Consider the following 27007-nt stretch of genomic DNA (forward strand, 5'->3'; position numbering starts at 1 on the left):
TAAGTTTATAAAAAGTATTTAAATGAACCTAGCACTAAGTATGTATCTAACAGTAGGTCACTAAGACTTAATATGAGGTGAAAAGCGATTGGTGTCAAAAGGAACATGACTGAAATGGGCATTGAGAATTGTTGATGACGAGAAATATTTAGTTTTTGTGGCTAGATCAGGCAGAGTTTTTGTAGGAATAGTGATGTAATGGAATATAAGGTACAAGCTGGTTTTAGTGAGAAGCAGTGACTGAGGAAAAAGACCAGTCCTGCTGATTTGGAGCTTAGGTGGTGGTGGCCAGCTGCAGACAGGCATCGAGCAGAAGGGGAGTGATGAAGGGCAGACTTTGGGGGCTGCAAACTAACCAACCCTCTAGCAGATGGGGAGCCTTAGGGGCAGCAGACATTCAGGGGGCTGGGTCAGCAATTACAGGACACACCCAGCCTGTGTAAGGAAGGAGTGTACTGTCATCTGAGGTAAGTAACAGGTGAGTCCCATGCTAGTGAGGGAGCCCATGGAACGCCAGTGTTAGCTTAGTTAATACATTGGACTCTTAGAATCCGGATCTGACTCCAGGCCCGAAGGGGTTGTTGGAATTTATGTTTCTTCTCTCTGAAGTGTAATTAGCAACCTGTAGGAATATAATCTTTTTCTAACATTAAGTTAATTTTTAATGTTTGAGATTATTTTCTCACATTGCCTCATAATAGGACATTTTACATCTTAAATATAAAAAACTTATATTCTTCAATTTTAATTCAAAAGGTGAACTCACTTTCCCCTTTGTTTTATGTGTCTGCAATGTAGGGGAATATGGAGACTTTGGAAATGCAGAAGGAAATAAAAGAAGAGTCAGATGAAGAAGATGATGAGGATGAAGAATCTGGAAGATTGCGTTTCAAAACTGAAAGGAAAGAAGGAACAATTATTAGGCTCTCAGACGTAACTCGAGAGAGAAGGAACATTCCAGAAACTTTGGGTAACTCTTTTTGGCTGTCTCCCATCTTTCCTCATTCCCATTTCAGCTTCCTCCATAGTACTATTACGATTAATCAAATAGGTAAAGAAATGTTGACTTTATAGATTATTATGCATGCCATCAGAGGTGGGTGGTCTGTGTGAAGATGGAGCCGAGCTACGGTGCTATAAAAGTCATTCCGTAAAAACACAAGGTGACTTGTGTAGACACAATCAATTGACCGTCATTCTGAGCAAGTCTTGCAACTTAAAGATTGATAGTAGGCTGTTGCTGATCAGCAGAGAGCCTTCCCACAGTTCCTTCCAGTGTCTGTTGCAGAGAATAAAGCAGTGGTTCTCAAATATGAGTGAGCAAGTCACCTAGAAGGCTTGTTAACACAGATTCCAGGACCACTCCCAGCATGTAGGGTGGAGCCCAACACAGGTGCATTTCTGATGCGTTCCCAGGTGATGCTGCTCTGACCGCACTTTGAGAACCGCTGGGATATTGTATCATATTCCGAGGAGGAGGATGGGGAGATGGAAGGCTAGAGGGTTGTACCTGCTCTCTGGTCTTGGTCAGAATAACAGTCAAGAAACTAACCCTTAGTTACTACCTTTATTACTTCTTAAAACCATGATTTGGCCCGGACTGGTTTGGCTCAGTGGATAGAGCGTCGGCCTGCGGACTGAAAGGTCCCAGGTTCGATTTCAGTCAAGGGCATGTACCTTGGTTGCAGGCACATCCCCGGTGGGGGTGTGTGCTGGAGGCAGCTGATCGGTGTTTCTCTCTCATTGATGTTTTTAACTCTCTATCCTTCTCCCTTCCTCTCTGTAAAAAAATCAATAAAATATATTTAAAACACACACACACACACACACACACACACACACACAAAACAAACAAACAAAAGAAAACACCCATAATTTGTAGCCATTTTCAGTTATAAACATGAGCAGATATGAATTCTATGTGAGGACACTTAAGTCCCCAAGTTGCACAAGTTAATAGCCATGAGCCAGTCATGTCATGCTACTTTACTAATGAACTTTGTGGAGAGATTGTTCTAGAATCGTACCGGTCTCTACTTCTCCCCCTAACAGTTTTTTCCATCTCTACCTTTTGGCCCAAGATTTCCTTAGACTTTTCTCAAGTTAAGGTATAAAATTGTCAGTCTAGGACAGTGTAAATTTCTAAGAAAGGATTTGAAGTTGGCCTTGGGTAAAAGAAGATGAAGCACATGGGAAAAAGCAAAAGTACCCTCAGCAGGAGGATGGTGGCGTTACAGAGCAAGCCTGCTGGAGCACACAGCTCAGGCTTGGGCTGGGATAATGGACAAGGGCGAGGTGGCACCCTTGGCAGAACACTAGAGGGCACTGGGCAGTGCTCAGTAGGGAAATGGCCTAGTTGCCATGTTGGAGGGTGCCCGTGTTGGGGCAGGTGGTTGTGAATTATCCGGTTTCTGTGGCTTTGTTAGCTGGGATTGGCTTTGTTGCATTAATTGGGGAACCAGATATATCCAGTCATAACTGTGGTAGCTGCACGTGCTAAGGCTGTGAAATCACTTGATAGTCGCCATTAAGAGTGGGGGAACCTTTCCCTCTGCAGCCAGCTCCCTTTCCAGTGGTTCTCAACCTTCCTAATGCCGTGACCCTTTAATACAGTTCCTCATGTTGTGCTGACCCCCAACCATAAAATTATTTTCTTTCTTTCTTTCTTTTTTTTTAATGTATTTTATTGATTTTTTACAGAGAGGAAGGGAGAGGGAGAGAGAGTTAGAAACATCGATGAGAGAGAAACATCAATCAGCTGCCTCCTGCACACCTCCTACTGGGGATGTGCCCGCAACCAAGGTACATGCCCTTGACCGGAATCGAACCCGGGACCCTTCAGTCTGCAGGCTGACGCTCTATCCACTGAGCCAAACCGGATTCGGCCATAAAATTATTTTCGTTGCTACTTCATAACTAATTTTGCTATTGTTAATGAATCGTAATGTAAATATCTGTGTTTTCCGATGGTCTTAGGCTCTACAGCAGCGGTCTCAACCTGTGGGTGGGGTGGAGACCCACAGGTTGAGAACCGCTAGCAGGTCGCCTAAGACCATCGGAAAACACAGATATTTACATTACGATTCATTAACAGTAACAAAATTACAGTTATGAAGTAGCAACGAAAATAATTTTATGGTTGGGGGTCACCACGACATGAGGAACTGTATTAAAGGGTCACGACATTAAAAAGGTTGAGAACCACTGCTTTAGGCCATGGTGAATTTCATGGGTCACTCTCCCCTGACCCTGGCTGCCTTTGCACAGCCCCTGGTGGGTCATCTTGTCCCTGTCCACTTTACCTTGACCCAGGCTTGGCAATGGTGAGATGTCCAGCTTGTCTGTGTTTATACTTTGTGTTTGTTTTATTCCTGCTTCTCTTTTTTATCAGGAACTTTGCCTCACTTTGTTCTTTTCAGTATCATTTGTACTTCCTTTATTGCAGAATTTGTGTAGAATCTTTTTTTCCTTTTCAAGGCATCTGGCAGCTTTATAGTCATGCCATCCTGAGGCCAAAGGCTGGAAGGAATTAGTGGTGGGAAAGTTGGCCCTTTTACATGTTGTGGAGAGGGTCTGAGGTCCTTAGAGGCATTGAGGCTTAAGCATAAACAATTTGACTTTTTATCATTCTTTCAACTTAAAAAAGGGCTTTAAATGCATTGGTGCAGAATGATTGGTTAGATAATAGGACAAATGAAAATGGGGCTTGAAAGTATCTTTTTTGGCTCTGTATTTGTGAGCCCTAACCTAGGAAACATACATTTTCTAGAAACTGAAAAGTTAGGACTATTTTCATCACAAGTAGGATTTTTCTGTCCATTTAAAGATTGGTTTCCTAAAAACAGTGAGCCTCCCTTATTACCTGAACACTCCCATTCCCCAAACAAAAGGTTAGTTTTATTTATAAGAAAGATACTGAGAGAGGCTGCTGCAGTATTTGATAAACTAGAAATTACTTCACAGCTCCTCTGGGTGCTTGTGGCGATGGAAACAGTAATTTCATGTTTTGTGTAGAAATACTCGCATTTATTTGATTGATAAAGCTATTTACCTACTCTTCATAATGGGTTTTAGTTTTAATATCTTGCTACCAGAATACATACATCATTTCATATGGTGTATTTTTTTTTGTCAATGATGTCTTTTAGCATTTTTAATACAAATAATTATTTTGTGAAATCATTGATTAATATTGAGAATACCCCACACTTTAAAAAGAAGAATGAAATGAGGCTCTGGCGCCCCCATTTCTGAGCCTTTAGTCTGCATGTGTAATAGTAGTTTTCTTCAGGATTTAGAAGGACGTTTTGGCCACATTCAATCATTTTCACACTCAAATATATGATGCCAGTCTTAAAAATGAAGACTAGCAATATCTGACAGGCTTGGCAGGTATAGAGCCCAGTACAGAGTTGGTGATTTCGTATTTTGAATTCAGATTGAATAAGAATTTGACTTTTGGGTTTTTAGTTAGGGTAAGATCTTAAGTAGTGAGCTTTTTCCCCTCATCCAGGATTCTGGGAATTAAACATTACTGAAAATGTGTGTTTCTCAGTTTTCCTAGGAATGGTGCAAACTTCATACTTGGTAGATAAATTCATTTGTTACACACAAAGGATGCTTTAGGGCTTCTTCCGTGGAACCCAGATAAGAAGGGTTTCTGTTTCTAGAACATATATGTGTAAGGAATGGCTTATTTTGAGTGGTAATGCCAGAAGCCATCACTAAAATGTGGGTGTCCTTAACCAGTTTCCTGACGTGTCAGCACAGAAGCTCCAAGCTGCCTGCTGTTTTGGCCTAGGAAGTGGACCTGGATTCTCTTTGAAGCCGTGCAAGCAATGAAGGAAAGACTACATTTATTTTAGTTAGGCTTTAAAAAAAATTATCTATGAGTAGGCACTTAGATTTTATGATATTCTAAGCTTCACTGGCACATTTATTATGTTTAATTATGCTTTATTGCTTCAGCCTAAAGCTCTTGTAATTCATGATGTTCTCTTTTAAATTGTATCCTCAGTTAATTTTTTTATGGCACAGGATCTGTGGGGCAATGTTCCATCTGGTCTCAGCAGTTCCAGGTCTCTAGTGCCAGCACACTGCCCTGCATCTACACAGATCCTTGTGTTTGCAGGCTTTGTGCGCATTTCCTGGTCAGTTATCGTGTAAAAAAACCAGATTATCGTGTGTTGTTTTATTTTGCCAAATAAACTGTGTATTCTATAAATACTTATTAATTATGTATTAGTCCAATCATTATACAATTATTTGTATGTAAATACGTTTTTCTTAAGCACATTTTAGAAAGGGACAATGCAGTGTAAAACTTGTTACATTGAGCTATATCTCTCCTTTAAAATCTGGACATAGTACAGAAAACACTTAAAGGAAAATTAACATTTCAGTTGAAGATACAAATGTAATTTCCATCCTGTCATATTTTGGTGACCTTTTGTGACAGCTTGTCTCAATTGGAGGAAAGCATTTTTACTTGCTGATTAAAGATGTCATTTGAAACCATTTTATTACTGGGGATAGTGAAATTAATCTTGACACTTAGAACCACTAGAAAAATAATTGCTGATTCACCGCATAAAATGTGTATGTGAACCAATCATGTAGTCAAGATTAGAGTAAAAGTCTGTGCTTGTTAAGAAGAGATTAAATATTCCTTCGAATGGGGCCGCCATTCATTTGAAGGGGAGGGGTTACCATAGAAACCATTTCAAGGGAATGAAGTGTGGCTTAGAGATTTTGGAAGAATTTAGAGATGACTATGGATTCCTAAGGTAGGAGATAAACTGGTAATATTTACAATGTACCCTTCATTGTGGAAGAGGCGTAAGAATGCTTCTCAGGACACGTTTATTAATGTAAGATATATTGTCACAACTCAGATAATATTTTGAAATAAAGGAACCATATTTGAGTCAGTTTTTTTCTTTTAGGACTTTAGAATATGCCACCTGAAGTTTCTTAGAAACAGAGTCTATGTGTTTCGTATCCCTTAAGCCCCGATTTTCAACCATGGGTGAGCAGCAAGATTTTTAAAAACATACAATACTTGACTAGTCAGGGCACTGACCTCTTTTTCCTTAGACTGTCAAATAAAAAAAATGACAACAGCCAACACAACAATGATTGTGTGAATGAATCAAAATTATACCTATTTTTTTGTCATATTGGCAAAAAATATATTTTTTGGTGTGCCACAGAATTTCAGTAATTCCGAGTCTATGTGCCAGGAGATGTGAAAGGTTGAAAGTCACTGCTCTAAAGTGTGGTCAGACAGGTGAGCACCTGCTGCTGTCCCACAAATGTTTGCATTAGTAGGTTTTCTCTAATGAGATTTGCTCTCACTTGGTATGGTTCCTCATCAGAAGGCATGCATATAAACCTTTCTTCACCCAGAAAATATTTTTTTTCTTTTTTTATAAAACTAAAATTTTGTAATGATAATAGTAAATGTTTTCCATTTTGTATGACATTACGTTAATTATTTTTTTATTTTTGGTTAGTCCTCACATGATATTTTTTCCATTGCTTTTTCACAGAGAGAGGGAGGGAGGGAGGGAGAGAGGGCGAGAGAGAAACATCGATGTGAAAGAGAGATGCACATGGAGTGGTGGGTTGTTGCCCACAGGTGCGCCAACCCTGGAGGGCAGGGAGTGAAACTGCAACCCAGGTACGTGCTCTTGACCCCTTGACTGGGAATCTAACCTGGTCAAGGTGTCAAGGGTTGTCACTCTAACTACTAGCAACGTGGGCTGGGGCTTAACGGCAATGATTTGACTTTGGAGTGCTTTCACTAATAGTTTTGTTTTAAGATCAGAAGAGTCAGGAATCCGTTCTGTTGTATGTGTTTTTCTGAGTCTCTGTGTCCCTGTGTCTTAGCAGTGCTTGTGCTGGTTTCACTAGGACAGCTGTGCTGGGTGGGACCGGGGAGCGGGTCCTGAGCTGTGCTGTCGGCCAACATGATGGCACCTGCCTGGCAGCTGAAGGGCAGTGGCTAACTTTGACTGGAGCCCCTTTTTTCAGCTCCCTCAGCACGTTAGTGGTCCCAAATAAAAATACGTTCCAGACTTTGTACACAGGAGGCACTTGTATTCCACCGCAGAGCATGCCCCCATCGAACAGGTCTTCCCAGTGGGCTGGGTTCGCCACTGTGTTGTGCTTGCTCCTGTCGATGTAGTTGCCTGTTGTGGGGAAGCACTTGCTGTTGCAGAGTTTCATTGTCACGTGTTTCTTCTGTGTGTTCTCCTTGCGAGTCTTGTTCCCGCTCTGAATGTTTCTAACACGTGCACATCTTTTCACACAGAGCTTTCAGCAGAAGCCAAAGCTGCATTGCTTGAGTTTGAAGAAAGAGAACGCCAGCATAAGCAGGGCCGCTATGGTTCAAGGCGGGGCGGAAGGAGAGGAGGTCCTTTAATGTGTCGTGGAATGGGGGACCAGAGAAGAGAGAACAGCGAGAGAGGCCGCATGAAGGACCACAGACCTGCGCTGCTCCCCACACAGCCTCCTGTGGTGGTAACGTTACAATTTTCTTGAGTCTAAAACTAGAACAAATGAAAATATACTTTTGTGGGTATGTCATTTTGTGTTGATCACGTAGTCTGGAAGTAAAGGTTAGTAGTAGGAATGCAGCTGAAGTTCCTTAAGTTTGTTTGTAGTGTATAATGATTTCATATGTGGTCTTATAGAGTCTGTCCTCCAGTATTGGGCAGTAAAAACCATTCCGTTACAGCCGCTTGTGAAGAAAGTTATAGGAAGAGATCTGCTTCCATAAGGGACAGCCAAAGAGAGGCCTCGCATTGAGGGCGGGCAGCCCGGGTCTGTCCTCAGTGTGGTGCGTGGCTCACTGGGGGCTGTTCTGCTGGTTGAACTGCCATGTCCGCTCCCCTCGCCCTGAGATGGAGCGCATGGTGAGATGGCAGAGCCCGTGGGACAGGTGGAGCAGCCTCTTGGCCTGCTGTCTCATACAGCTTGTTACTATGAGCTTACTTCTAACTCCGAACTTTTACAATTCAGTCAGCGTAAGTCTGTAACATGTCACCAGTCTTTTTCTCTGCTTTTAAATGTTGATTCCTGTGAATTTTTCTTTTTTGTGGTTTTAGACGCACTCTCCAAGATTAATTCCTCCAACCCAGCCTCAGCCTCCCCCGCCACCACCACCCCAGCAGCAGCCCATTCGAAGCCTGTTCCAGCAGCAGCCCCTGCAGCCCCTGCTGCCCCTGCAGCATCCGCACCACCCCTCCCCTCCGCAAGGAATGCATGTACCACCCCAGATGGAGGCGCCCAGGGTGATGATGACCCCTCCACCCGTGACCCCACAGCAGCCCAAGAACATCCACATAAACCCCCACTTCAAAGGAGCGGTGGTGACGCCTGTGCAAGGTATGTGTCTCCTTTGTTGTTGCTATGGCCAAAGAGATGTCATGCTCCAATCTGCAAGGACAACTTGGCTTCCTGATGTCTTCCCCCACCCACTTAGACTACTGCTACTACGGGCGGGGTGCTTGCTGACAAATGTGTATCTTAGATTCTGATTGGGTGGCAGGCACTGAATTTGGAGGGCAGGAGAGGCATTGTGGAGAGTCAGCAGGGTGCTTCCTTGAGTCCCATTCAGGCGCTCTCTGTGAGTCCCCATGTTAGCTGGGGGTTGTGTGTGTGTGTGTGTGTGCGCGCGCAAATTTACCTTTAATCATGAGTTTTAAGTGATAACCTCTCACGTTACCATTTCCTGGCTCGAGGAAACTGTTCTCATGCCTTTGGTAAGGAGCACATCTTTTTTTGTTTATTAATCCTCACCCAAGGATATATATATATTTAAATATATTTTTAATTGACTTCAGAGAGGAAGGGAGAGGGAGAGAGAGAGATAGAAACATCAACGATGAGAGAGAATCATTGATCAGCTGCCTCCTTCACGACCTCCACTGGGGATCGAGCCCACAACCTAGGCATGTTCCCTGACCGGGAATCAAACTGTGATCTCCTGGTTCATAGGTCAACCACTGAGACATGCTGGCCGGGCGAGGGTATTTTTAACATTAATTTTTAGAGAGAGGAAGGGAGAGAGAGAGAGAGAAAAACATTGATGTGTGAGACACATTGACTGGTTGCCTCCCGCTGGTACCCTGACCAGCGCCAGAGATTGAGCTTGCAACCCAGGTACATGCCCTTGACCAGAATCGAACCTGACACCCTTCAGTTGGGCTGATGCTCTATCCACTGAGCCAAACCGGCTAGGGCAGGAGCACATCTTTATGCCTCTGTCCAGCACACGTGGGCTGCGATGCTTCTATCTCAGGCACTGAGTTACGTTGGTGCACAAAGCAGACAATCTTTTTGCAGTCATGGTCCTGCGTTCTAACAGACAGTCAGCCATAAACACATGGATTTCTGTGGCAGGTTAGGGGATGCCAGTGCATTGACAGATGGAGCAGGTAGGGCTGGGCTGGCTTCATTAGGGAGGTAAGAGTTGAAGGAGGCTGCTGGTGTGGAATCAGGTAGCTAGTGTGGAACACTTGGGGTGGAAACAGCACTGAGGGCCAAGAAGGACCCCTCTCTACCTCCAGAGCCAGTGGGGAAGGCTGTGAGGGAAAACAGCATCATCCTTTGGGACAGCTAGGTTTCCATTAGAGCAAGAAGGGGACAGGCTGAGGCCAGCATGGGTTCTGGTGGCTGAGAACTTGGAATTCCAAAGGTGTGGTTGAGAAGTTTCGGAACTTGGGGAGAAGCCTGAGAATAGAACTTGGAGTGTGAAGAGGGCCCGTGGCCTGGAGGCGCTGTGAAGTTGTGCTGTGGCCTTGGAGCAGAGGGCTGTAACTGTGGCAGGCTGGCTGTGGCGGGGGGCGGGGGGGGGGGGGGCAGAGGAGGGTCAGTGTCCTTGTGTTGCTACAGGAGATCGCTCTTGTTTGACACACCTGGAAGGTCAGGTGTTAGCACTGTCGGTCCCTGACCCCCTGACTGACCCCTTCGCTTGTCCCCACCATATATTAGAATCACTCAGTGACCTCACTGTCTTGCAGGGCAGGGCACGTTAGAGTCTGTGTAATTAGCACCACTACCTGTGTCTGCTCTAGTAGCTGTGGGAGGAAGGGACCCGCGCATGCTGATGGGGCCAAGTAGGGTGCCCGAAAGTAGCCTTTTCCATAGTGGCTGCCCAGGACATGCGCCTGCAGGAAATCAAGCTGTGGGAATGATTTTACTGACGTCAGCCTCTGTCATTGCGTATTTCCTTGCACAGTGAGGGAGAACTGGCAGTTGGTCAGGTGCATGGGTTGGTGTGGCCTGATGGAAATAGTGGTGGAGAGCATGCAGAGTGGGAGAGCGCTAAGGAGACTCAGGGTGTCTTCCGGGCGTGAAGGCGTGTGCCTTGCTGAGTTAGCAGCTTGATGGGCATAGACAGAGGCCTGGCTCGTGCAGACTCAGTAAGTGCACGTCACCTTCCCGGCAAGTTTTACACTCAGAATAAGCGAAATGGTTTTCATCACGAAGCTGGGGCTTTGTGCCACACATTCCTTCTCCTTGACGCACCTTTGATCTTGAGATTCGCTGGTGTAGGGAGAGAGCAAGTGAATGAGCTTAAGTAGAAAGCAGTTCTCTTAAGAGAGGCTTAGTATCTAGCTGCCTGCTAGATACTGAGAGAGAGGAGCCTAGTGGTTCTCGGGACTGTAGGCAGGTAGAAGGTACATGTAAAAGGTAACAAGCATGCACATATCTTTTCTGATGGCACACATTTCCTTTTCGAGGATGAAGTGTTCCATCAAATTATAATTAACCAGTTCTGATGGAAATTCAACATGTTCTTCAGTTGTTCACTATTAGAACTGTTGCAGTGAATCGAAAGCTAATCTAATCCATTAAGTACCTGGGACAACAGAAGATGTTGTCTTAAATATCAAATACTTGGAGTTTAAGGTTCAACTGGAATGATCTGTTAACAGTCCAAGTTTTAAGTTCTCTCATAGGTAGACTTGTCTTCCTGCCTGCAGACCAGGTGCACTGCAGGGCCCCTAGGAGGACAGGTCACAGATGCCTTCTCTCTGGCCTGGCTAGATTCGATCTGTGCATCACACCTGTTCTCAGATGTTCTTGTCAGCGTTTATTCTTTTTCTCCTCTTTCCCATTGCGTTTTACAGTTTATTTTTTTAATTTTTTTAAAAAATATTTTTGTTGATTTCAGAGAGGAAGGGAGAGGGAGAGAGATAGAAACATCAGTGATCAGAGAGAACCATTGATTGGCTGCCTTCTGCATACTCCACACGGGATCGAGCTTGCAACATGGGCATGTGCCCTGACTGGGAATCGAACCCTGATCTCCTGGTTCATAGGTCATTGCTCAAACACTGAGCCACGCCAGCTGGAGGCTTTATACAGTTTATTAAAAAAATGTTTAAAAATTTGGTGCGTAGTTTAAAAAATGCTGTCTTTATATTATTTAATGTGTAGTTTTTTTCTTCTTTACTTTCATGATAATCTTTTCAGGTCAGAGGTACTCTCTTTCTCTGCCTCATGGTCTACTGTTTTGCTTCAGGTATATAATCGATGTACCCAGAGCCTTTAGCCAGCTACATAGATTGAGGGGCTGGTTGCTATTTTATATGAAGTCTTGCAAATTTACTCTTATTTTGAAATTTTGATTCATTGGATTAGGCTCTCAAGAGAGGGATGTACTTCTGTCTTTTTTACATTTTATCAAAATAAGTTTTTTCAGTTGCACTTTGCTTTGATCGAGTGGCCTTACAGGCCCATCCATCTACACTATCACTGTAAGTGGACCTGTGGACATGTGATGTTAATTACAAGGCTTAGTGTATAAATGCCTAGGGCAGTGGTCGGCAAACCGAGGCTTGCTAGCTACATGCGGCTCTTTGGCCCCTTGAGTGTGGCTCTTCCACAAAATACCACGTGCGGGCGCGCACGTACAGTGCGATTGAAATTTCGTGGCCCATGCGCAGAAGTCGGTTTTTGGCCTGGGCGAGTCTGAAGAAGTGGTTCTAACGCCGAGCCACACTCAAGGGGCCAAAGAGCCGCATGTGGCTCGCAAGCCGCGGTTTGCCGACCACTGGCCTAGAGTAATTGTAGTAAATAAACTGCATCTCCGCACTGTGTTTCCAAAGCAGTTTTGATTGACTTTTAAACTGTATCATTTCTCTATTTCTCACTTGCCAGAAATTTCTTTAAAATGTGCTATTTTAAAATATTATCTAATACTACTATATTTCTAATTTATAAGCTATGTTCTTATTCTTGCTGTATGTAGCCTCACTTGGTTGTTCCTCTGTGCATGTCTGTGTTGTGATCTCTTCTTACAAGGACACCAGTCAGTTACAGAGGACTAGGGCTCACCCATTTAACCTCATTTTACTCTAATCACCTCTTTTTCCAAATACAGTCCCATTTTGAGTTACTGGTGGTAGGACTTCAGCATATGAATTTGGGAGGGGCCACAGATCAGACCATAACACCTGACACTCTGAGAGTTTCCCAGATGATGGGGCAGCACACCTTAGTCAGAGGTATAGCTGCCACTCACAGCAGTCACTACTTAGGTGCTGGGGTTCCCCACATCCAGATCAGTAGACCTCACACATTTTATATAGCTTAAACATACCCAATTTGGCCCCAGGTGTGAAACTAACACCTGGCCTCCTCCCTTAGAAAAGTGATTCCTTGTCTTTCTGATAGGTCAGTGGGAATTCTGCTTATTTCAAAACAAAACAAAGCAAAAAGAAGTCTCAGCATAGTAGTTGTTCTTTGTAACGGTACCCTGAGCTTGTATATTCCCTTGCTCTCTGCTTCACTCTCACCTTTCTTCCCTCTCACTCTTTTCATGACTCTAGAGGATTTAGATTTCAATTTGTATTTGAGTGGAGTCGGAGATATGCCTGGGATTGGATAGCCTGGGTAACCTGGAAGTGAAAAAAAGTAAGTTGTTCTTTTGTTGCGAAATGTTCTAACCCTAAATGGGAACTCACAGTGGAAATGCAAGCTTTCTGTGCTCTTGTGTGAAGGCAGAAGCCCTTCCCTTCCTCTTGATGGAAACTTAATGTGTTTTATGTTGTGCACATCGTATATGTTTTATGTTATACTTAGTCTATTGCCTTCCTTTAGCAGCTGGTCTGGGTGTGAGCACAACGTGTTTCTAATGAGAGGTGTTTTCCACAGTGCCCTTGCTGCCAGTCCCGAGCCAACAGAGACCTGCGGTGGGACCCCAGAGATTCCCAGTGAGTAGCAGCTGCTCTTCTGCTCTGAGACAATGAGCACACACTTACTAAGAAATATTAATATAGCTAATACAAGTGGGTCCAACTAAATATAAGCTTAAAGATTAGTAAATATTGACCATAATTTTTGCAATGGAAAATGCTTATTAAAAGCTTAAGGTCAATGGGTTTTTGAGAATGGGATTAATTTCATTTAACTGTAAGATTGTTGAATCAGGATCATCAGTTGAATGCCTTTCATCTTAAAGAATATGAATTTTGATTTTATTTATTGCCTGATGTTAAGTGAGGAAGGGCCTTGCTTTGTTATAATGTGTGCTAAGTGTATATGGGCACATGTGCATTTGTGTACATGTGGGTATGTATGTGACATTCTAGGGAATAATGATGAGGTCTCTATTTGTTTTTAATAAAAACCTCAAAAGCCCTAATGACCATTGGTTTTATATAAATATACTAGAGGCTCGATGCATGAAATTCGTGCAAGGGCCTTGGCCCCCGCCCACTGCAGCTTTGTCCGGAAGGAAGGACGTCCGGTCTAATTAGCATATTATACTTTTATTATTATAGATGTGTATATACATCCATTTATACACACACATACATCCTATCTAATAAAGTGGGAATATGCTAATTGACGGTCACACCATTACAAAAATGTCATGCCCACAGCCAGTAAGGAGGGAATATGCTAATTGACTGTCACACACTCAAAGATGGTGGCACCCACAGCCACAAGATGGAGGTGCCCAGTCCCCTCAGCCCTGCCGGGGCAGCAGGCGCATGGCACGGCCGGGCCCGCCTCTGAGTCCCCCAGTCCCCAGAGCCCCCCAGCCACCCAGGGCCAGCCCAAGGCTTGGGTAACCAGGGCCGGCCGAGGCTTGCGCTGCCAGCAGTGGCAGCAGCAGAGGTGTGACGGGGCGTCGCCTTCCCCTGATTGCCGGGTCACCTCCCGCCCCTGAGAGCTCCCGGATTGTGAGATGGGGCAGGCCGGGCTGAGGGAACCCCCCTTCAGTGCATGAATTTTCATGCACCGGGCCTCTAGGATGTACATATTTTTTATACTTGATTTTAGCCAAAAGGCTGAGAAGCGATAGGATGTACATATTTTTAAAAAATATGTTTTTACTGATTTCAGAGAGAGAGAGAGAGAGAGAGAGAGAGAGAGAAATATCAATGGTGAGAGAGAACCATTTATCAGCTGCCTCTTGCATGCCCTCTACTGGGGATCGAGCCTGCAACCCGGGCATGTGCCCTGACCCAGAATGGAACTATGACTTCCTGATTCATAGGTCAATGCTCAACCACTGAGCCACATCAGCTTGGGATGGTTTTATATTTTAAAAGGAAGGTTTTGTCTTTAAACTATCTTTAAAAGAAAGCACACACACACACTTTCCTGTACTTTCCATAACTCTTCATTCTTCCAACATGTCTTAACTAGAAGAAAAATGTCCATTAAAAAGTTGTATATGTTAAAGTAAATTTTGTATATTTGAGATTTTGGTTTGATTTGTAGGTGGTTCATGGTTTTATTAAATCAGTGAGGACATGGTCTTTCTGAAAACAGTGCTGGGAAAAATGGATCAGATGTAAAATTTTAATGTGATTTGTATGTAAAACAAATGTTTTGCTTAGGTTAGACAACCTGATTTTCAGGAAATACCTGAATGACCTATTTGACTTTAGCTTTGATATTTCAGTAGATGTGTTTGTCGGTGGCATTTAGCAAAAGGTTTTTATTTTTTATAAAAGATATTAATTTCAGAGAGGAAGGGAGAGGGAGAGAGGGCTAGAAACATCAATAATGAGTGAGAATCATTGATCAGCTGCTCCTGCTGGCCCCCCTTCCCTCCCCCCCTTGCAACCCTCCCTCCTCCTCTTTCACTCAGGATTGAGCTGGCAACCTGGCTATATGCCCTGGCAGGGAATCGAACCATGACCTTCTGGTTCATAGGTCAATGCTCAAACTATTGAGCCACACTGGCCAGGCTAGCGAAAAGTTTTAATGAAGGATCTAGATGTACAATCAGGTGATTACTTAAAAATAAAGTCAATATTGGATTTAAAAGTCAGAGTTTTGTGGGTTTTTTTAGCAAGTTCCTGGATTTGTAGTTATTATGAATTATGATACAGTTTCTAAAACGGATTCTTACTGATTTCATTTTCTTTGCTAATTTTTTCTTTAAATTACTTATCAAATTCTAAAAACTAGTTATTTAAAAATCAGGTGATATTTAGTACAATTTCCTACTCAACGCGTTTGTCTAAATAGCTTAGGTTAATAATTGCATCATCCCAGGATAAGCTTGCATGTGTTTATTCATTAGATACACCTTTCCTGTGAGGTGGTTTAACTGCTTAGTTATTGTAAAGCACTAGCTTTTTGAGTTTTTTTTGCTGTTTCTTGGGATTGTGAGCATCTGTGTTAAAATTATTATTGGACTTAATAAACTTTGCATTTTAGGGATAGCATTTGACATGAAAAAGCAATTGTAGTTGAAGAAAAAGAAAGTAATGTATGTAATAAATATTTTCGCAAAAATTTGTTTACTTATATAAAATTAGAATAATCATTTGCAGTTTTCATCCACTTGTATTTTCCAATTGGGCAAATCCTTGAGTACCAGAGGATAACAAGAGAAAATGCTTTGTGAGGCAGTGAACTTCGTTTAAGTTACACGGTACTCGAGGGTGTTGATCCTGTCAAGCTGCTTTGGCTTGGATGACAGGAAATAGTTGCACTAGGACATCGTCATGTGGGTGATATAATTTGAGAAATGTTTTCTTCAGCTCAGTTATTTGCTGCTGTTTAACATGTATCTTTTTTAAAGCCCCAAATGCTAGGTCTTAAGCAGTGAACTTTGGTTCTTGAAAATGCAGAGCTCTGTTTATTTCTGTAATCAGTCTCCTGCAGAGAAAATAATCAGATGTGGAATCTATTTTAGAAACATACAATAGAATATGTCTTTAAAATGTCCATCAAAATATTGTTGGGACAGGAGGTTAATTCTAGGTCATCTTCTGTTGTTTTACTTATGCCAGATCTTTTTTGAGTAATACTATTTTTTTCTTTTGTACTACTAGGCTAAACTTGTTGCTATGAATGTAAATGTAGTTTTGTGAACTTTTAGTGAATTTCTTTTTCATGCCATATGCTCTGCATAGTGCTAGTCCCCCAGTCATAAAATGGACCGAGCCCAGTTAAAGAAAGCCCAATTCTCGTCCTTAAGCCAGTGTTCACCTGAATGATATTATACAAATAGTGGAGACAGTGTTGTTGAGGATGCCACATCCCCCGGGAGATCTCTTACTGATGGGCCTGTACCCTGTGGGCTCTGTCCTGGTATTTTCCAATAGGGGACTTCGGTCAGCATTCACTAAACTGAATTTTGCTTTGTAAAATGAAACACACTCACACACAAATAAATTGATAAAACATTCAAGTTAGGAAGCCTAACTTCAGATTCATCGAGGGTATGTTTGAATCAGCACACCTCTTGTTACACAGAAGATACAGAAATCTGTGGAGCAAGAGCGAAGGTCACTGGGATCTTATCTGTCCCCAGCTGTAGCCCTGCAGTAAGCTTCCATTGCTCCTGGGAGAGGTGTGATGTTCTTGTTGACAGCCAACTCGTTTCCTGAGCACCTGGTTTGTAGAGAAACTTCTGTGAAGTCCCATTTGATCTGTGCCCGGTGGAGCCACCTGGGCCTGGTGCAGATGAATAGTTGTTAAATAAGTGCACACAGGAATTTAATATTGAGTTATCTTGCTATTTATTAGAGACTCCATAAAAGGAGTAGTGTAGAGCAGGTATATATTACCTGTTTACTTTTTTTGTTTTCAAGAATACAGATGTGAATTTGTGCATTTAGCTCTTTGGAATTCAGCTCTACCCAACTGACTAACGAGTAGAAGAGGCAGACAGGAGACACAGGACCACTAGATTTCCACATGTGACAGGCACACAGTGGGGTACAGTTGGTATTAGTGCCATGGCTTTCCTTCTCTTCCCCCAAACTGGCAAACTTGACTTTCTTAAAAGCCCATTTTGTTTCACAATCTCATGAAAACTTGAGAACTTCTTAATTTAGAACTAATATGCCTAGGAATTGTGCTAAGTGATAATACCTCTACTTTTTAAATTAAAAATCACAGAGATTGGCCAACCTAATATGAGATAGTGTTTTTCAACCTAATGTGAGACACTGTCTTTGTGTCTGAATTTTGTTTTCAGTTCCCAGTGTTTTTTGTTCTACATGTTAGTCTAATAAGGTTCACTTTCCACAAAGGCTCTTCCTAATGTTTTTGTCCTTAAATGTAAAGTCCTTTCCTTATGTACAAGTATGTTTTCCAGTTACATATTTGTCCTAAAATAGATGTTTTTAAAGTCTACCTGCTTAAAAAAGTAACATGAAAATTTCAATTAATGATACCTGAAAATGCAGCTTTGAGATTTCCCTAGTTGGTTTCAGTGTCAGTGTGACTGCTGCTTTTAAGTACAGGAATCATTCCCAAGTCACTCACATTGTCAAGTTTTTGACCTGGGGTATTCTAAAACTTATTCAGTCATTGCTTTCACTTTGCTATGTCAGGAAATGTTAGTATTTCAAGGGTAGCCACTTAAATACTAAGTAGTTTGGCTACTAAATAATTTCTTAGTGATCTTTATTAGTTTTTATTTAAAGTATGTTTTTATTGATTTCAGAGAGAGAAGGGAGAGGTAGAGAGGGATAGAAACATCAGTGATGAGAGAGAATCATTGGTTGGCTGCCTCCTGCACACCCCCTACTGGGAATCGAGCAGGCAACCTGAGTATGTGCCCTGACGGGGAATTGAATCGTGATCTCCTGGTTCATAGGTTACGCTCAACCACTGAGCAACACTGGCCGGACGATCTTTGTTTATTTTAAAACTAAAAATTATGTTCAAAAAGACTTCACTTTTCAGTTTAAATGTTTTCTTAGCAATTACATTACTACTTAGGTAGACCCAATAAATGAGATTTCTGTTGTTGTTTCCTTTGTAGGCACAATTCTCACAGGTAGGTCTGACTGCATTTTGTATCCCTATGTATGTGTAATGGTGGTGGTGGTGGTGGGGGGTGTGCATGGGACCAGGTGGTGGTGATTGACAGCTCCTGGATGTGTTCTTTGTGGCGTTTCATGCAAATCGTGTTTGATGAGACTGCTGCATCCAATTCCATCCCTTCTTGATTGTGGTCCGTGCAGCTGTGAACCCGGCATCATTCCATCTAGGACACTAGTCTTTCTTTTGAACCCGTCTTGTTGTTACCGCTCGCCTGCACTGCCTCCTAATGATTAGCAGTTAAAGCGGGGAAGGGATGATGGGCATTTTATCAGATGTAGGAGTGGTAGCAGGAAATGTGGGACAAGGTCCTTCCAGCTGTCAGACATTGTCAGGCTTGCATGGAGAGACTGCACTTTAAAATGCAGGTGACATAATACCCACCATCCTCCATTTGCTGGTGTGTTTCTGATTAATCATGATTACCATATATTATCATACCATCAAATTTAATCATATCAGTGAATTCCCAACTGCAGCAGTAGGAGGAGCAGCTAAACACTGTGTAACAGCGATTAAATGTGGAGGTTATAAAACGTAACACCCCTTCAACTGGACTTGTGTCCTGTCAGCATACATTGTGTGTGGGTAGAGATAGGGTGTAGTAGGATCCATACAAATACCGTATTTTCCGGCGTATAAGACGACTTTTTAACCCAGGAAAATCTTCTCAAAAGTCGGGGGTCGTCTTACACGCTGGGTGTCATCTTATAGGGCGGGTATATCCCAAACTCTATATTTTAACGGGAAAAGTTGGGGGTTGTCTTATACGCCCAGTCATCTTATACGCCGGAAAGTACGGTAACTCTCAAAGGCTGGGGATGCTCATGGAAATCCTGAGATCAGTTCTTGTATCATCACTGAGCCATACAGCCGTGTTGTAAAGACTGCATTGTAAGATGTTTGGTAAACTATTTTGTTTAATGTTTGGCTAAATAAAACTGTTAGATTGAAATGAAAACCTTCCACAAATCCTGCCCAGGTGTATAGTTGCATGTATAGTAGACTTAAACTTTGAATGCAGTTTGCCTATCTGTAATTCATTAATTCACCAGTGAAATGTTAACAACACAGAATGTCAAAGTCTCAGGACTCCTGTGTATTCAAGAAGATCTCTGTGGCCTGTTCTAGTGCTGTGTCCTGTAAAGCACACTAGTTGTTTTTGTTAATATTTATTTCCCAGAGTTCTTGAAGATCCATAGTTCTGTTCAGACATATTTTCAAGATAAATTTTGAAAGAGACCATATTCTATTATAAAGTACCTGAAAGTACTTCTTCCAAAAGATTAGGCTTTTTTTCATTTAAAAAATTTAGTCCTTTTAATGTACATGTCTGTGAATTTTAATAAGTGGGTGCAGTTGTCATTAGCATGGTTAGGACCGGGAGTAGTGTTGTTCCCCAGAAACACCCCTGCTGCCCCTCCCAGCCTCCGCTCTGTGCCCAGTGCCCAGAACTGTCCATGCATTCAGGACCCTGTGGGATGCTGCCTTTTCAGTCTGGCTTCTTTCACTTAGCAAGGTGCACTTGGGACTCACTCACTCACTTGGTTGCACGTGCCAGAGGTGCATCCCTTTTTACTGATAAATATTATTCCATTGTAAGGATGTACTGGTTATCGGTTCCCCATTTGGACATCGGATTATTTCTGGTCTTCATCTGTTACAAATGAAGCTGCTGTAAACATCTGTGTCTAGGTTTGTGTGAACATGGTTGTTTGCAAATAGCTTGGAGTGGGATTGTGGGTTATCTGTAGGTGACTTCCCAGATGAGGGTTTCACAGCAAGCAGACTGTGCCTTCTTTGACAGAGCCCGTACTACCGCCTCCTTTGAAATCAGTCCTGAGTGAGAGTCTGTCTCCTAGAGCGCACATTGATGAAGGCCAGCAGCAGTGAGGAAGATTTAGGAGTGAGTTCAGTATTCCAGACTTGCTCTGGGCCTGTGTTCAGCATATGCAGGCACCTTTTTCTCCACCGTACAGGTGGTGAGACTGAGGCTTGGAGGTAAAATTGCTGAGGTTCACATACTGGGTGCAGGAGGTAGGATGGGAACCAGGGCAGCCTGAGTCTCCTCATCATGCTGCACCTCCTCCCTCCCTCTCTCAGTCCTGAAACGCTGCTCAGTGAACTGGGCAGCAGTTAGTGCATCTGCAAGTTGAATCATCACTATATCAGACTATAACCATTACTTGGTGCTAAAGTGGAAAAGCTTGCTGTGCAGTGCCTGTCACTGGGTGAGCTGTTGGGGGGAGAATAGGGTGCAGGAATAAAGGGCTTTTCCTTTATGAAATAACTAGAGGCCCAGTGCACAACATTCGTGCATGCAAGGGGGGCATCCCTCAGCCTGGCCTGTGCCCTTTCACAGTCCAGGAGCCCTCGGGGGATTCCTACTGACGGCTTCAGCCTGGCTTGTGGTTGAGCTGCACTCCCCCTGTGGGAGTGCACTGACCACCAGGGGGCAGCTCCTGCGTTGAGCGTCGGCCTCCTAGTGGTCAGTGCTTGTCATAGTGACTGGTCTTTCTGCCGTTCGGTTGATTTGCATATTAGCCTTTTATTATATAGGATGTAAATCAATAGTCGTTTATCAAAAGCAATACTTTGTACTAAAGGAAGATGTTGTAACTTCATTGCATGCTATGCAGTAAGTTCATGTGGCCTGGGCTTAGCACTGGGCATATACTGCTTCAAAATGTTTGCAGTGCATCTGTGACTATAAAAGTACCTTCTAGGAAAACCTATAGGTACAACCTGAAGGAAAAAGAAATCTAAGAACAATATTGAAATAAGAGGATTAACATTGTCATAGAGGGCTGTAATTTTAATTGTCAGGGGTCTCTAGTGGCCACTTTTTTTTTTCCCATTTAATCCATTTAATCAGAATTAACTGAGAGGCCTTCTTGAATATCTGGTTTCTTATATAGTTCTTTGCATTTTAAGTGAGATTAAGAAATGAAAATATGTAGAGGAAGGTTGTAATTTATTGAAAGATTCATGAAATTTCAATGATATTGTTAAGGTATTTAATTAGTCTTATTAAAATAGACCAACTGACCCTTTTAGGGAAGCTGATAAGTCATATAATAGCTGTTGGAGCCTCTTTATTCTCCGCATTATATGATTAACTTTGTGCTAAGCAATTTATGCAAAGTTTCCATCCTTTTTTTTGAAGGGAAGTTATCAGTTTTTCCTGAATAGGATTAGTGTAGATAGCATCATGTAATTATCAAGAGATGCAAAAAAGTGAGAGCACAATTTGTATAAGAATTACATGAAAGGGAACAATAATTTCTTACCTTGGATTTTTAAAGGAATATAAAGAAAAGCAAAACGAATTATTAGAAAGGATTAAGGTGGCCTTTTCTTTGAAAAGGTAGAATCACATTAGTACTAAAAGTTATGTTAAGTGAGGTATTTACAAAGCAATAACGGTCTTAAAATCAGCATTTGATAGAGGGACTTTGTAATTTATTATCCTTGATACCCATGAAATGATAGAAGGTTACATAATGAATGATCACATCAAGAGGATCTCTCAGCCAGAGTGTCACACTTTGGCATCAAGGTGTCTTTGGTGTTATGTGAAGACAGATTGGTCCCAGCAGAAGCAGGGGCCATGGAAGAAAGAGCGGTTTATATATCCAGAGGCTGAAATGTGGTTCATGTCTTGAGTTATTTAGTGATAGTGTACCTTTGGGTAATTTACGTGTGATTCTATAAACCCGAGTTTCTTCCTTCTTTAAGGAAAAGTTATTTGTTCTGCCTGTTTCTTGCTGCAGCTTTTATGGAAGATACACTATTAGTTTTTGCCACCACTGTATTTATGGAAGACACACTGTTGTTTTCATATCACAGAAACCTCAGTTAACAGTGACTTTAAACACCAAGCTTCTTAGTTTTTACATAAAAATGAGAAAGTTCTGAGTTAGTATGGCTATTCTGTGATGGTATCAGGGACCTGCACATATATATATATATGTGTGTGTATAAATATATACACACACATGTGCTTATTTATTTATTTACTAGAGGCCCGGTGCACAAAATTCGTGCATGGGGAAGGGGTGTCCCTCAGTCCAGCCTGCACCTTCTCCAATCTGGGACATCCCTCTCACAATCCAAGACTGCTGGCTCACAACTGCTCGCGTGCCTGCCCTCCTGATTGCCCCTAACTGCTTCTGCCTGCCAGCCTGATCACCTTCTAACCACTCCCCTGACAGCCTGATTGATTCCTAACTGCTCCCCTGCCAGCCTGATTGTTCCTCACTGCCCTCCCCTGCAGGCCTGGTTATACCTAAATGCCCTCCCCTGAAGGCCTGGTCACCCCTAACTGCCCTCCCCTGCAGGCCTGGTCACCCCTAACTGCGCTCCCCTGCAGGCCTGGTCCCCCCCAACTGCGCTCCCCTGCAGGCCTGGGTCCCCCTACAACTGCCCTTTCCTGCAGGCCCGGTCACCCCCAACTTACCTCCTCTGCCAGCCTGGTCACCCCTAACTGCCCTCCCCTGCAGGCTTGATCGCCCCCAACTGCCCTCCCCTGCTGGCCATCTTGTGGCGGCCATCTTGTGTCCACATGGGGGCAGCCATCTTGTGTGTTGGAGTGATGGTCAATTTGCATATTACTCTTTTATTAGATAGGATTACCAAATTCCAGGTGAAAGAGGAGGTAGGTGGGGCAGAAGGTGCTGCCTGTAAGGTGGTCTTGCTCCATCTGTCTTGTTGGTCCAACTCAGTCACAGGGCCACCTTTGCTACAGCTTGGAATTTGGAGTTTTTAGCTGGGCACAGTGTTGTCCTGTCACTGAGGAAGCAGTGAGGATGAGCACTAGGTACACAATGAGCAGTCTTCTCCATAAGGTCAAATGTAAGTTGTGAAGGAGAAGGACGTCTTTGTCCAAAATGAAACCGAGCCGTGAGGACAGTACTACCTCCCCTTTATGAAATGTCTCTTCTGTTCTCAAAAGGCAGCGCTGAGAGCAGCCTGTGAGCGGCTTTTAGGACCTTAGAGTTTAATATTTCATGTTTATTTCAGTGTTCAGGTTCTCCACTTCTGTTGTCCACTGATGCTCCAGGTGGCTATGAAGGGCCTCCTGTCCTCTCCAGAGGAGCTGCCCTCTCTGGTCATGGACTTGCCTTCTGAGTAGTATCTTGTGTCAACTGCCCTTTTTTCTAACCCGTCGCCTCCTGGTCCTTACAGGCTTCTTCCTGGTGGGTCTGACTGCACTGACCAACTAAGTCCATCTCTCTCAGGGTTGGCTCTCTCATCTGTACAGCTCGGCCTATGCTAGCTTCTCTGGCCCCTGAACCCTGCTGTCCTCCACCTGGCCGGCCCAGGGTACCACACCTTGTTGTAGGTTCAAGGGTATGCCCACAAATCCCACTTTTTCCATTCTTGTTCTGTTGAACCAGCTTCCAGAGCCAGAAGTTTCCTTGTTTACTCAACTCACGTCAGCTGCTTCTTTTAGGCTGTCCCACCCCTTCAGCAGTCCCTCATAGGCTGATCAGGTAAGAGCTGCCAGTGCCTTCTGTCCATTCCGGTCAGCCATTGGATTTCCATACAAGGATGCATCTGGGATTATCAAACATTGGCACAGATAAAGGGATGTGAAGATGCATTTCAGCCATTTGTTGTTGATGACAAACGATAGAGAGCATAGAGGTTCTGGAGGTAGGTGTCCAGGCAGGTCCAGGCCCCTCCGCTTCCTAACTTTGTGCTGAGTGTGAGGTGTGTAACTGCTCAGAAGGTTTTTGTGAATGGAGTGTCTGCCCCACAGGCTATCGGGGTTGACTGATCCACTCACACAGCTCTGCTGTTAGCTCACAGCGGCAGTGTGGGCTGAGCCTGAGGTGGTGGCAGCAGAGCCCAGGTGGGGTCTGGGTGCCCAAGATTGGTAAGGGCATTGGGGGTGCAGGGCAGGAAGGGGTGGAACCTTCGAGTTTTCTGCCCTGGGGTAGAAGGCCATTTGAAGGTTCAGTCTTGGGGAACAGCCCCAGGTGTCCAGCATGGGGATATTAGCCAGAGAGCACTGGCTGACACTCCCAGACCCTCAACGGCTTGGCCCTGGGAAATGGCTTCATTCAGTTCTCATCCTCCAGACTCCTTCCTCTGACCTTCAGGTTACTTCATTCTGGCAGGAGGGGAAAAGTGGGGATCAGTCAGGCAGGTTTGTTTTAACTGACCAGCTGTGGAACTGGCCTCCATTACTTTTGATCACATTCCATTTGCTAAAACTTGGCCACACAGCACAGTCCTTGCAGGCCTGACTGGGAAATGCAGCCTGGCTGGTGGAGGGAGGAAGACAGCACAGACGGATAAGCCATCAATGTCCTGGTCGGAAGGAAGGTGGCCGTTTTTCCGCAAAGTCCACAAGCACCATTTTGTGTTCTGTTAGCACCCATGGTCCTGCAGCAATTTCCACTCTTGACGTCCATCCTTAGAGCAAAGCCATTTCTTATAACTTGGGCAAATTTAGATATAGATATATGTGTGTATAGTGGCTTTATATCTTTACTAGTGGCCCGGTGCATGAAATTTGTGTATGGGGCGGGGGTGTGTCCTTCAGCCTGGCCTGTACTCTCTCTAATCTGGGACCCCTTGGGGGATATCCGACTACATGGACTATTTGGATTTTGTATTCCACATGGTCCATATACCATATTTGATTTTACAATTTGAAAAAGCGAGGACACTGGTCTCCATCTGGAATTTCTGCCTTAACTATACGGTCAATGTCATCTTCCTTTCGTAATTTGGATTCACTGTCTAATATCAATAATATGTGAGCATGAGGCAGTCTGTGTTTCTGAAATTCATTGACATGAATTTTAGCTATTACTTTGCCAAATAAATGGAATTTACTTATATCACTTAAAAGAGCATTCAGCTTAATATTAAAAACTCTGGCTACCAAGTCTGGTCTGTTTTCAACTTTTTGCCAGCGTTGTAAATTGTTTGTAATATCTGACCATTTGGGGTTGCATGTCATGGTTATGAATAAATCGGGCTTGCCATACTTTGTTACAATTGCCATAGCATCCTGATATCTCTGCTGCATATTTCTGGGACTACCCTCAAAAGATGATGGAAGTATTATCATTTTACCAATCGGCACATTGTCATTTTCAGATCTAGATGTGAGATAATCCATCAAACCACTATATTTTTCAACTCTCAACTTAGATTGGTTTGCTTTAATGAAATTTATCCGATTGGCCTCCATTTTTGAATATGAATCCACAAACTGTTGAGTTAATTTTCCTGCATTTAAAATAGGCTTGAACGTGTCCTGCACAGAGAGATGAAATCCATAATACTGCATTTGTGTGACTCATGTCCTTACATTTTGTCTAGTATCATTGTCGATTACACTGTTGTCTCAGAGTCTTAATGCAATATCCTTTCCCCAGCCTTTTTCACCATGTGGAAAAAGAATAGGATATGTCATTGCATCTAATGTAGGAAACAGGATACTGATTTGTTTCATTTTCGTGGCATTCAGATTATTGGGATCTGGTTTACAATGAATGAGCAAGTCCCTTTCAAAAGGAGGTCCTTCATCTTTGTTTCTGAATATGACTGCAACCTCGATTACACGGGGAGAATTTTATCTACCTGGATCACTATGACAATTGTATTTAATCGCCATTGTTACTTCTGTGGGAGCAATACCTTTTGCTGCTGCTTCAGATTGGGCTTCCTTTTCTACCTCATGTAGCATCTTGTACAATTTTGTTAATTCATTTATTTCATGCTTGCGGTTGTTGATGGTGATCATGAGTCTTTCTGAGCATCCCTGGTTTTCTGGCATTGCTAATCTTTTACTTGTCGCTTCAGCCATATCTAAAATATAGAGTTGAGCAAACTTCTGAGAAACACCATCCGAAGGATGTAAAGTTCCAGTACAGTGATAAACTTGTCCGTGTATTCTAAAACAGCATGGCCCGTATCCTGATGGCGATGCAATATTTGCACCCATTGAAGCAAAAGCAAAAGAACTACTTATGGAATTAATATTTTCCATGAAATTTTTACTGTCAGAATCTTTGTTTGTCATTAATCTTTTTAAATATGCCGGGTATTCTGGAAAATGTTTATCATTTGGACAAACTTTACCTTTGCTACAACATTGAGTAAATTTTCCATCAGATGGTTTTTCATCAGAGAAATTTAGTGATTGGCAAAATTGACATCTAACAGTCATTCTACCACAACTATGTTTGAGAATTGCATCCTCATGTACTCCATTTTTGCTGAGAAGGCAGTTACTATCAGTATTGGTAGTACTTGTTGATGACTGTTCTTTAGACATATTCTGTCGTCGAAGCTGCCTTCTTTCAGCTTCAGAGGCATGTTGGTCTTCAGACATTTTCTGTCGATGACGCCAGCTTCTTTCAGCTGTAGTGCTATGTTGTGTCAATAGTTGCTCTTTAGACATATTCCCACCTCCCTGCTGTCAGGCTCTGGGATGCAGGTGAATGAGAGTCCTGGCTGTCAGGCCACTGAGAGCTGGCTGACCAATGGCTGATTCTGGCTGACTCGTGGGGGATGGGACTCCCTCCTCCCTGTTGTCAGAGTCTGGGCCGGCGCCCACGGGGACACAGCGTCAAGTCTGCCTGTGCTGGGAGACCCAGAGTCAAGTCCCCGCCCACTTGCGTATGCCTGAAAATGCTGCGAGAACCAGACCTTCCTGCGCCCACAC

The 27007-nt window shown here is 43.2% G+C and overlaps 1 protein-coding gene across 2 annotated transcripts in view; it reads left to right on the forward strand.

The window, feature by feature from the left end:
* The window catches only part of RBM33 (RNA binding motif protein 33), a 110915-nt gene that overhangs the window by 37098 nt on the left and 46810 nt on the right, over positions 1-27007 (forward strand). For both annotated transcript variants that reach the window (XM_028132531.2, XM_028132532.2), the window contains exons 6-9: positions 799-970; positions 7316-7524; positions 8112-8391; positions 13171-13229. In XM_028132531.2, coding sequence (XP_027988332.2) covers positions 799-970; positions 7316-7524; positions 8112-8391; positions 13171-13229 — 720 coding nt within the window. The remainder of the gene's footprint in view (positions 1-798; positions 971-7315; positions 7525-8111; positions 8392-13170; positions 13230-27007) is intronic.

The sequence above is a fragment of the Eptesicus fuscus genome, chromosome 14 (assembly GCF_027574615.1).
Source record: "Eptesicus fuscus isolate TK198812 chromosome 14, DD_ASM_mEF_20220401, whole genome shotgun sequence".
Taxonomy (NCBI): domain Eukaryota; kingdom Metazoa; phylum Chordata; class Mammalia; order Chiroptera; family Vespertilionidae; genus Eptesicus; species Eptesicus fuscus.